At 27.1% G+C, this 13,405-nt stretch overlaps 1 protein-coding gene across 1 annotated transcript; it reads right to left on the bottom strand.

The window, feature by feature from the left end:
- Nucleotides 1-688: 688 nt before the first annotated feature.
- LOC114178256 (transcription factor MYB1R1-like) lies at nt 689-2,664 on the bottom strand. Its single transcript, XM_028064064.1, has 3 exons — nt 2,263-2,664; nt 1,934-2,142; nt 689-1,484 (listed from the first exon to the last, which is right to left on the bottom strand). Exons 1-3 carry the CDS (start codon nt 2,519-2,521, stop codon nt 1,050-1,052), a joined length of 903 nt encoding a protein of 300 aa, XP_027919865.1. The 5' UTR covers nt 2,522-2,664; the 3' UTR covers nt 689-1,049.
- Between the last annotated feature and the right edge of the window lie 10,741 nt (nt 2,665-13,405).

Below are 13,405 nucleotides of genomic sequence, written 5' to 3'. Positions count from 1 at the left end.
TTAAGTTAAATATCACTATCTTCATCGTTTTAAAATAGAAAGTTATCTTTATCAAATTCTTAAAAAAATAAAAAAACACCAACTTCTTTCATATGGTAGGGGGATTGGTGGGGTTGCGAAGGAGGATATGCAGTTTTCGGACAAAACAAATAAACACAAAAATACTTAGTGGCTGGTTTTTTTTAATTTAATTTATAAAAAGGAAAAATTATACTTAAGTTAAATCACTATCTTTATAGTTTTAAACTAGAAATTTATCTTTATCAAATTCTTAAAACAATATAAAAAACACCAACTTCCTTCATATTGTTAATGAAATGGAACCTATTTTTCCTATGTTAATAAAACGATACTTAGTATTTTATTTTATTTAAAATAAAATATTGACAAAAGCTTAGATAAAAAAATTATGAAAATCTTTTATTTATAAAAAACTTTACTTCTAACTTTTTATAATTTATAATTAAATTTGAATACAGCATTATTATTTTCTAAATAGAGAAGTGAGTAGTTTGGACAAAAAGGATGAGGCATAACGGAAGTAGGCGTAAGTACGCAAATTGGTGATAAGAAAAACGTGCCCAAACTGCTATAACACCTAACAGGAATGACACACGCTACCAACCTTCAAAGTTCAGACCCAACTTGATAATATTATCCCAAAAGAGCCATAAACCACTCGTCTGTGCGGTCCATATCTAACTATTAATGCATTATCAGTAAAGAACAGAGAGGATTTTGTTATTTCCAGTTACTTCAACTACAAACATAAATGACCAAATAAACCAGAATCTAAAGTCATACATTAATTAACATAAGCAAACAAGAAGAAGAAACAGGACAGGACCTTTCCCGGGTCTGTACAAGGAACAGAAGGATCAAATTCAGTCACTTAAAACTTGCCTTCTCAAATCCATCGCCCTTTCCTTCAACATCTCTCACTTTTTCACCTACCAAAAGGACAGGAGACCAGAGATGAACATATCAGATTAACCTGTGAATCCAAGATACTCTAGACAAGGACCTTGACACAATCACAGTCGTCTTCCTTAAGCAACACTAATGATGCTATCTCCATTGCTGAAACATGGCATGGCATGTAAACCAGAATGTCTTGATGATGTTTGCCTTTGGTCAGAAGAGAAGGATAGCCCCAAGGACAGTGTGGGTGGGTCAACAGCAGAGCTAGAACTTGGGGTGATGATATCAGACACTGTGGAGGCTTTAGGATCTGCGACAACAGGAATTGAATGGACCAGATTGATCGGCACATTGTGTTCTATGTTTCCTTGTCCTAGTGTGAGCTCTTCTAATGGTTTTCCACCTTGGACTGCAATCACCCCAGAACCAACCCCAAATTGATAAACTGGCATCATAGGAAATCCACTTTTGTTAGTTTCAGGAACTGCTGGGCACACAGGTTGCGAATGAGACAGGGTGTCTTGATTCTGGACCTGTTCTTCCTCCATTGGAATTGCAGAGACCTGGCACAAAAATTGATAAAATCATGAATATTTTGTCACTCCAAATTCCAATCCAGGTTTGAAAAGGTTTTAGCTCCAGTCAGATCAACTATTACACAGGAGACAAAATCCCTAAATCCATTTTTATAACCACTCATGCAAACATTCATTTCCACAACCAAAGGAATTTCATAACAAGATACACAAGATCGCGGCAGCTTCTTTGCTTCTCTCTCAAATCCCTAAAATGGAAGGAGTAATAATATTCAACACACACTATTGCCTAGAACTTTAAGAAATACCTGAGAAATATGTCATTTTGTAAGATCATAATGCTCTGTTGATTAGGAGTATAACTAATTGAACATGAATAACACCAAAAGCATCTCAGTATTTTTTTATGTAGGGAGACTGATTAAGAAATTAATTTGAAGCAATTATTTTAAGAAATGCGGTGACGAAATTATTACAGTGTCGGTGGTGATGTCAAATAGGCTAGATCTACGGCGACGGCGATTCAGGTTGCTTCTTCGGAGGAAGTACTTCTGAGCATGGCTCGCAACCTGCGTCGGAGTTCGCGTTTTCACGTAGTTTTTGGAGATTCCTCTCCAATCACCTTTCCCTACCTTCTGCAATCCAACCAAAAACAGTTTGTGTTCTTCCTCCGTCCACGGAACTCCTACTCATCAACACAATCTCAATTAATCCATCCGAATCACCGGTTATGCGATCAAACAAACTAGAGAAATTATATTAAAATTGAAAAAATGACACAATCGATCAAATAAACAGATCGAACCTCGCTTCCGCTCGCGCTCGCGCTGACGGCCGGTGTTATGAGGAACAGCGTCATCGGCTGAGGCATAATCAGCAGCTGCGAGAACATCCTTTTTGTTATTGTTACTGTTGCTGCTGTTGTTAGAATCATGTGGATGCTCGTACTGTGAGAGGTTGTTCATACTGACGCTCTTCCTCATGGAATCGACGACGACTCGAACCCCGAACAGCATGATCTCGCCGGAGGCGACGGAGTCTGTAGCGGCACAGGCCCGAGACATGATCGGATCGGAAGGTGATTATGGTTAGTGTGAGTCAGATAGAATCGGGTCCGTACAACGGGAGTCTGTGAGTCGCTAAAAGGAAGAGAGGAGAGGAAGGATATGAAGGAGAGAGAAGTTGGGATCGAAGGTGAGAAGGTGAGTGCGTGGTGTTTAATACAACAGAGTTTCAGACGGCAATGAGGTGGCAACCATGTGGAGCATATTTTTTTAAAAATTAAATTAAATATTTATTTTTAAAAACTTAATTGAAACATTTATAGACACATAGATAAGTTATTTTTTTATATTTTTATTTTTTTTCTTTAATAATTCTGAATTAAATTTTAGGCTATTATTTATCCACGCATTGGAAAGTAACTTTTGTACATTTAAGGTAAAATTATGAATTATTTTACAACAACATTGCACCTCAACATGTTAGCTTCACTCATTAAATTCATTTCTATTTTTCTATTTAGTAACATGTCAACTGGTAATATATTATTACCCAAAAAGTTAAAGTTACAGAATAACTATACAGGAAATTAATTTTTAATATTACGACAACCATGCAAATAAAATCAGATTCACAGTCATTTTGATTCTCAAAAGGTTAATTCATTATCACTTGGGTCTCGTAAGGTATTAAAAAAATAAGTTTAATAGTATTTTGACTCAATGTTCTTATATTTTTCAAAAAAAGTTAGTGTGGTCTTTTTTTTTGTTAGCATTAGTGTGCTTAGAAGATGCTGAGTTGACATATATGATAGTACAATTATTTTTTTTTATATGAGTTTATTCTTCAATCCCATAACGAACTAGTGAAAGAACGTTAACATTGATTATCAAATCTATATAAAAAATATAAGAATCATATTAAATAAAAAAAACACATTAACTCATTACTACAAATATAAAAAAAAAAACTTATTAGAAGAACTTTTCTTTATCAATTTTATATACGTACATATTTTTTTCAGTTTAAATCTAACTAGTTTTATTGATTCATTTATACAAACAAATAATTCATAATTTATACAAGTTACACAATTAATAATGTGATTTTTTTTTATCAATTTGTTTATGTGTATGTTCTTCTTTTACTGCTTTTATCCTTATAAATACAATCAAATTTTATTGATTAAGATGATAGCTAATATTATGTAATTATAACATTATAGAAATTAATAAAAAAATTATTTTTATAATTATTTTTTCCTTTTATGTACGCATTTTTTATAATTTCAACGTGAATTGTAGTACTCAACCGATTTAAAAATTTTAATCGAATTTTTACTGTTAATTATTTTTTTTAATTTAATAACGTTGTTTTATATAATTGACGTTATTATTTTGTCATATTATATTATTAAATCTTTTATTAAATATAATTTTATAGTTTTATAGTTTTATATTTTTATAATTTTATAATTAATTTTTATGATTTATTATCATAAAAAAGTGAAAAACTAATCTTTTCATCAATTCTTCTAAAGTTAATAAATTTATCATATATGACAACGACTGAAAGAATATATAAAGATTGTTGGGAAGAACTATGGGGTATAAAATTGAAACGTAAGATAAGCATCTTGTACAAATATATGTTTGATGAAATACAAGAAAGATATAGAAAATAAAGTAACCCTTGGGTTGGTTTACTGTGTTCATTTATCTTACATGGTAATACATTGATTTTAATCACAGGTGTGATATTAAAAAATATATAATATAACATAATAAAAGATTGTTTATTAGTATTTAGTGTACAATGTTGATAATGAAATTTTTAATGTTATAGAAATCAAAGATTAGAGTACACTTTACAGCCAATCCCGGCCTGTTAATAGCATCGATTCTATGAAAAGAGTCGACAATGTAAATTGTGTGTTCGATTCCCAACCACACATGTCGCAAACTAATTGGATTTTAAGATAGTAAAAGTCGTAGTAACATGAACAAGAAAAAAAAAATGTTGTTACAAAGATCCACAAGTTATGCTATAACCTAGGATCAGGAACTTTGTATTTTAAGGATGATGAATTAAAAAGGCTGCACGTTACCATAAAGTATAATATGATATAACTATGATAGAATATATTTGTAATTTCTATTTTGAATTTTGACATAGTTTAGATTTTAAAAGTAAATAAAATATGTTATTTTTATTTGATTGTTTGTTAGCATTCCGAAATCGGATGAAACAAGATGTCCAAAAAAAATTGTTAGGATAGACTCTAATTGATATCATGTTAGGAGTGAGTTTTAAGTCTAACTCAACCCCACAAAATCAACTTATAAAGTGAAGTCTGCATTCCATTTATATATTGTGAATTAGTCTTATCTCTAGTCGATGTAAGACTTTCAACAAACACATTTTAAATTAGATGTTAGTTTAAAATATTGTTTAACATATAAAATAATTGATATAGTTGGATTAAGTAAATTAAATTTATTCATTTTTTAAATTTTAAAATTAAAATATATTAAAATTTGAAAAGAAAAATAGTTCAAATTTCACATTTAAATTTAAAAATTATAAAGCATGTATATTTGACAAAGGAGGAGATGAAAATGTGAATAGAATCTAAAGAGTAAAGAAGAAGAGATATTATCCAAAATAGAGTGTGGAAGTAGGTGACAAATTCACAGCAGAAGCATTTTGTAATATGCAGTGATGGAAGTGGGACACATGGGCTTTATATATCTTTATATCTTGTACAATATTTAATAGAAGCCACATGCATCTATTCAACAAAACTAAATCACAAATCTTCATCCATCAGATCAATGGTCAACCTTACACTATTCTCCGCAACTTACCTATTATTTTAATTAACACTATATATTAAGTGGATATTAAACTAAACCCACCTGATACCCACCTCAAGAGTTGGGTAGTGATGGCAAATGCATTATATCAATTATTATAACGTTTTTCAAAGATATATAATTCTGAATATTAATTAATTTATGGAAGATTTTTTGTTATGTGTGGACGCAGGTGTATATAATAAAAGATATTATTATGATATGGTGGTGGGGTGCAAGGAGGAATGGAGGATAAGAGAGGGATAAGGCTTTGTGGGGTTCCATTATCTCTTTCGATCACATTTTGTCCTTTTTTTTCTTTTTTCTTTTTCCTTCTCTTCCCTTCCCACCCACAATTCTTGACTCTATGTGTATTTTCAGTAACATCACAACTTTATTCAAAATAAAAAACATTCTTCTAATTTTCTTTTAACTTCTCTTTCCCTCAGAAAAATCTAGAACACATGCTCTATTTATATCGAGTCCACATCTTTCCTTGTCTTTTTTCTTCTATACTCCTCTAAAATAATATTTTTAAGCAGGAAATTTTAATTTAACACAATTATTATAAATGAATTTTGTATCACTTTTATAATATTATAATAAAAATACAAATGCATGTCTGTTCATTTAACTTATCTGTGAAGTTTTTGGCATAAAGTATTAAATTCAATATAATTTGAAGGTGCACTTAAAAAGTACTAAAAAAGGAATAAATTGTCTAAATTAGTATATTTGATGCAAACACAAAGCTTAGTATAGTGTAACTTTTAAACTACGTGATAACATATGTATATAAAATTTTTGAATTTGAAGTGATATACGTACTTACCACTGAGGACAAGAGACTGTCATGTCCATCTGTAATATAAATATATATATATATATATATATATATATATATATATATATATATATATATTTTAAATTATGGATGTTTTAAGAATATAGTCATAGTCAATAATAGATTATTGAGTTTGTTTGTATCTAGATTCAATTACTCACTTCTGTTTTCATTATAAAATATAATTTTATCATATTTATATTATTTTATATGATGATAATTGTTTTAATAAACTCCTGTAATTAAAATTTAAAATTTATTATCTTAATGAAAGTTATGATAATGATGCATACATATTTTATAATTTTTTACTAAATTATTTTTTATAAGGTGTGATGGTATTATTTAAATACACATAGAGATATAATTTATATTTTTACTTACATTATATTTATGGTTCAAATAATTGTTGTATGAGAAAAAAGTTCCTAGTTCTTTTAATGTAAATTGTTTTTTATTAGAAAACATTATAGTAAGAATATTACAGTTTTATAGTTATACTGGAGTTGATTTCTTTATTAAAGAAAGGAAAACATTCAAAAGTACAATTTATTATTTAATTTTAAATTTTGCCTTTATATTAAGTTATAGGGGAAATAAGCATATCTATGTGGTTTGCCCTACTTCTTGAAACTGATTTTTGATGCAATTTTACATAATTAAACATACTTTACTAAAGGTGATCAGGACTGGATCATATCACATGTTTTAAAATGTGTATATAATTAATATGTAATTGATCATAATGTTAAATGACCGTAGATCTGTCATTTTGTTCCATCAATTAATCATATGCTATTATTTCATAACCGATTATTTTTTAGTTAAATATATTTTTTAATTTTTAATTTTTAGTGAAAATTAGAATATTTTTTTTAAAATTTTAATTTAATTTAGTTCTTAAACTTTAAATTTATATGAATTTAAAATTTGATCATTTTAACATAATTTTTTTAAATATTTTATATTTTAAATATGTTTTAAGATAATATTTAAATTATTTATGACGTTTCATATATTTCTTGTTTAATATTAAATAAGAAATACATTTAAAACGTTAATAAAATTTAAATATTTAACAAAAATTTACTTAAAAAGATTAATAATTTATGTAATTTTAAAGTTAAAAAACTAAATTACACTAAAATTTATAAAAGAGACTAATTTAAATTTTATCTAAAAATTGAAGAAAAAAAATATATTTAACTCATTATTTTTTATCATTTAAAACATTAAACACTCACGAGTGAGTGGTAGATTGAACCGAAAATTTATTGAAAACATGCACTAAGGATATATAGATGTTGGAAATAAGACAATAATACATTTTAGTAAAGATCAGTGGAAGAATTTTGAGAAAAAAAAAAGAGAGGATGTGTTTGCAATCAAACAAAATTTATTAAAAAATTGTTTTAATTTATATTAAGGACATACTGACTAATGCACTTTCAATTTTAACTTTATATTAAGATCAACTTGCATATGAAGCATGTCAAACAAATAAGAAATACTATAACGAATCAATTGTCAAGATTGAGTGCGACACTAGTTTTTTTTTATGTATTTTATTTTTAAAATAATTTTGAAAAATTAGCTTTTGTTAGTTTATTCTAGAAATAGTTATAAGGTGAAAAAACAAATATTTTTATATGTAATTTTTTAGTTAATCCGAGATTTTTTTTAACAAATTCATGGATATATATAAATTTTAGCTTACTAGAGCATTTAAATTTTTGTAGTCCTATTTTTCTGTAAGATTGTTCTCTTTATTTATATAAAAATGGAATAACAAATACATTTGTTTGAAAAAAAATAATATTCAATTCAAAATTAAAATATAATTACCCCTTTTAATTCAAAATTTTAAAATATGTTATTTTATAAGTATTCATAAGCTCTTTTATGAAATTTATTGACTTTATTTGTATATAAATTTACATATTTGAGTATATAATGAAATGCGTTATGTTATAGACATGATAGGATGAATGTAGAAGGTTTCTTAGATACAAAGAAAATGAGCGAAACCAGCGAAACTGGTCTATGCTCGCACATAGAATAAACATTTCAATTTGCAACTTCTTTATTTCACTTTTTTTTTTTTCTTTTTTCTTTTCTCTTTTAGGCTGAGTTTGTTATAGCATGGGATGAGGGAGAAGATATCATGGAAGATAGAGGAATCAACTATGGTGGTTTCATTGAAAAATAAAAGAAATAAAAAGAAACCACCATAGTTGTTTGCGGTAATATACACTGTAAAAGAAACCACCCAATAATACCATGTATTATTACTGTAACGCAAAAAATGTTGTAAGAAGGTAATATACACCAGTGGAAAAGGTAGATGATGCCTTTATATTAAAAAAAAAAAAAACATAATACATAACAACATTACATGAGTAATGGGTGTTAGTTTTAGTATATAAATAATTTGGATTTACACTTTTTATAATTTTAAAATACAAAAGATATGTTATAAATTAATGATTGTCCATTGATTGTTAATGTGTGAATCCAAATTTTCTAATTAGAGACCAATTATTATGGTAGCCAAAACCTGGTAACTAGTTAGTGACAAATTTAAAAATCAATTCATAATTGAAACTATTTTAATTATCAATTTAGAAACCAATTATATATATACACTACACTTCCGTAACTTTATACAAACTTGTACGAGACCCTTGAGTAGACAGACAGACCCTTTTCGTCAGTTTTGATTTGTTGTCATCTTTTCCATTACTTTTTTATGTTTTTTATTTTTCACATTCTAATAATGATAAATAAATAAAAACAATTAAAAATATTATTTTAATAAAATGATAATATTTATAATATAATGTTTGTGGTATTATTGGGTATTTGGGACGACTATAGGATTGCTCAGACCGGTCTGGAAAAACATAATTATGCAAAATTAGATTCTGCAAAATTATACATACTTGTTGGTCAAGTTGGTGCTCGTTGAGCGAATGTAAAGTCAGGGGAGTTTCTAACTTGGTAGTCACTGAGCAAGAATACACTCGCTAAGGAAATTCAACCTAAGGACTTACTGATTTGGGAGTCGCTGGTCAAGTATCTGCTCGCTGAGCGAATACAAAGTCAAGAGCTTACTGACTTGGGAGTTACTGATTGAGTATCTACTCGCTGAGCGAATCCAAAGTCAGAGAGGTTACTGACTTTATAGTCGCTGGTTGAGAACGCCTTTGTAGAACGAATTTTGGAGGAATTTACCTCTGTGAGTTCCAATGATTCACTCGCTAAGCGAGCAATTTGATCGTTGGATGAGTTGGTATTTGTGCACTTTTGGCCTAGCGAGTGGATGGTTACGCTGAGCGAATGTATCAGAGTCTAGTCATTATTATATGCTCAATTTTGATGTCTTATGGCTAATGTGAATTACTACTTATGAAATAATTGGTATATGAGATTAAATTGAGAATGGTTGATACTAATTCAAGGACGATTAGTTGTAAGTGTATGCATTAATATATGGATTCAATTGAAAGTTATCTTGACACTCTAATAATCATTCAATTCTCAAGTAGAGAAGGATGGGGTATATGATGAGAGGAACATGAGGTCCTAGTCTACAAACTTTACTTTGACCAAAGACGTTTATAGACTAACCTTATGTGTGGTAGAGTGAAACTTATTGACAATGACTCTGTAGAGTAATATAGGCCACTATAAATACATAATTTGCTAGAATTCGATACCAATGCATGTATCTAGATAATTGAGCCATGTATGAGTATTTGTATAGAATAGGATAGTGTTCGTTCATGATTGTTATGTTTGGCTATGTATTATTAAATAATTGTATTCTTTAAATGGTTAAACCTTTTGTTTATTAACTTACTATTTTTCTCTATGTATTTTTGTTTTGTCTTGTGTTCTTATCTACAATGATCACATGATTAGTGAGTAGGTGAAGATGTAGTTAGATCACTCAAAGAGAAAGAAGATGCAACTTTCTTTTAGTATTTAGAATCCTTTGTACATATATATTTTGAAAACTCTAATTCTGTAGTTTGATCAAGTATAAACTTACATTTGTGTTACAATTTTTCTTATTCCTCATTTATTTTTTTTTAAGAATAGTGAACAATTCACTAACTTTAATTTCCTCCATTTTCTTTGTTAGGAAGAATTTGTTAACACTCCATTTTTTAGTAATTTTCTTTTCTAAAAGTTTTCTTTTAATTTAAATAAATGTATTTTTGTCTCTATTTAATTAATTTTTGTTGAATGTTTAGAAAAATAGAATTTTGGTAAAGTTATGTTAAAAAAAAAATTAAGAGGATTTTAACGCATTTAGTTTATACTTTTTATATCTCCTTTTTTAATAAAGCTTTGTTTGCCAAATATGAATTAACAAGACAACGGTTAAATGAAATTTTAAATATAAACTAAAAAAGATTTTTGTGTGTAAAAATATTGATCTACAAATATTTCAAATTGTAATAATATTGACCCAAAAATCTGTGCTCAAGAATAGAGTTATCTGATAATCAAAGATTTTGCTCATAAACAGAGTTATATGATAATCTGGTGTGAATCTTAATAGGAATAATAGACTAGTTTCAATCCTATGTGTGAATCTTAATAGGAATAATAGACTAGTTTCAATCCTATGTTAAATATACACTTTTGACATTTTTCTTTTTTGAGAATAGAGACACAAATCAGTATTATTTTAAAAAAATATAGTTTTTTTTAATCTTTTATTTATATGTAATGTGTTAAAAAGAAAAATTCGTCTATACAATTTTAAAATGTGTGTGAAAAAAGAATTATAATTACTCTATATAAATAGTAAGTATCAAATCTAAATTTAATTTAAAAATATTAGTTCTTTAAAAGTATTAGTTAATTAATATCCATTCATATCACTAACACCAGTATAACGTGAGTTCACTTTTTATTTTATAGTAATATAAAATAATAAAACCATAATTACAAAAAACAATGTTTACTTAATTTGTAAATAATTTTTTATTTAAAAAATATATAATTTTAAAGAAAAAAAATTCAAATAAAAAAAATAATTCCTTGAACAATAAATTTAATAAATTAATTATTTTAATTAAAAAATGATCGAGTTAAAGATAAAACTAGAGAACTGAACCAAAGAATAAATTTCTTTTATATAATATTTATATAATAGTATTGATATTGATTTATAATAGTGCTATATATAGAAAGAAAATCCAAAAATTTAATTAATGTTACAATTATATGTTATATGTTAGTATATGTTTAAATCAATAATTATATTATGAAATGACTAAATCCTAAACTAATTAAAACATATTTATTACTGTGCCAAGTTGATCAAAGTGCCTTTACATATGTATTCTCTCACTAATTCAACAAAGACGACTATTTAGCTACTGAAAACTAAGGACATGAGGAAGATGAAAAGAAAAAAAAATGAAAGAAGAATGATTTTGAAAAAATCATCTTAATTTTATAAAAATAACATTAAATATAGAGAAATGTCAAATAAAAAAATTTAGCATCAAACCAAAATTTCCTATCAAATTTACTGTTTTTTTTATTTCAAAAAACCTATCTGTTCTATGTAAATTCTTAATTTAATTAATTATTATTGACATTGTCACACAAAAATTTGTGATATTATAATAATTACGATAATAAAACAGTGAAAATGATATTTTGACACCGAAAAAGTAGTTACGTTCATCTGATACTTTTTAAGTAAAAATATATTATTACTTTATAATCTTTCTTTTTTACATGAAAATACTAAATTGAACCAATTAATAATAAAAAATTAAATTAAATTAAACTAAAAAATTAAAAGAATTAAAGAACTAATAATTATACTTAAAAGAAAAAGATAAAGAGAAAATGTACTAAGATGGGTGTCAAGTAGCCTTAATCACTTTGTTTCCCTTTTGAGTTTGAACTAAAGTTGCTGAAGAAAAGATATAAAGCAGGTCAATGACAGCTACAATCTCAGATCCTCACTGTTCAAACAATTGTGTATAAACCCTCCTGCACGATCATCACCGTAGATTTACTCTACAATTTCATTTATTGTCTAAACAACTAATGCTACTTTTGGTTGGGTAAAAACTAAAAAAAAGGAAAATGTAGATGCTTTTTATTAGATTAAAAAAATACATTTCAGTTGTTTTTTTTTTCTGAGAGTATATAAATAAAGTGATTTTAATAATATATAAAAATGAGTTGTGCTTTAGGTAGTTTATTAAAGATATAGATTGATTTTTTCTTAGTGACTAATATAAAAAAAAAACATTTTACTTTAAGAATAAGCTATGATTTGATTTTGGCGAGAAACTACTTAAAAAAAGTCTTAAAAAATAAAATGTTTTCAATTCTGATTTTACAAATCAAACAAACCTCAATGTTATTTTCCCTCGAAAAAAAAAAAGGTTAAAAGCAAAATGGGTAGTTCAGTTAAGTACTTAAAGAATCTTGAAGATTTATTAAAAAAAAAAAAAACTCTATTTATTCCCTACTTGTTTTTGTGTATGCAAATAATATATTTTTGGGGTAATCATCTTATCTTTTTTATCCTTATTTTAGTCCTAATTAAAGGAAGTGTAAAGGTCTCTATCAGCACAAGGAATCCAAATTTAAAATGAATGGAGGAAATTTCACATGGCTCTCATCACACATCATGTAAGAGATTACAACAATATATGTAGCTAAATAAATACTGAAAGGCTATATTGTGAAAGATTTGGTTTTTAAAAGAAAATGATGTACTTAGAAATTAAGCGACGGACCAAGTTAAAAGTCTACTGTGGGCCATCCACTCCGATCCTACTTTAACACAACACATTGTATTGTGCCACAATTCTACGTGTCACTTATTCTCAGGGTTTTCTCATTCACTGAACTCAAACATCTTCTTTCATACAACCCTAAATCTCATACCAGATCAAAAAATATATTTTCTTAAGTACTCAATTTCATTCTCATGTCAGATCTTTCTGCCGGGGTAAACATGAATGAAACATACGTAAGAGAGAGAAACGGGAAATGTAAACTCCATAGTTTTATCTGCAAGATTATGGCAAGGTTTGAAAATTTTATTTAAAACCGATTTTTGACTAAGAAGAAAAGATTTAATTATGTACAATTTTAATTATTTGAGTAATTTTTTATTTTATTTATTAAAATAAATACTTTGTAGTTATAATTTTTAATTGTAACTTAAATAATTATACAGAGTCATCGGGCAGACTCTG

Source organism: Vigna unguiculata, chromosome 3 (assembly GCF_004118075.2).
Source record: "Vigna unguiculata cultivar IT97K-499-35 chromosome 3, ASM411807v1, whole genome shotgun sequence".
Taxonomy (NCBI): Eukaryota; Viridiplantae; Streptophyta; class Magnoliopsida; order Fabales; family Fabaceae; genus Vigna; species Vigna unguiculata.
This window is presented reverse-complemented; position numbering and strand designations above follow the sequence as displayed.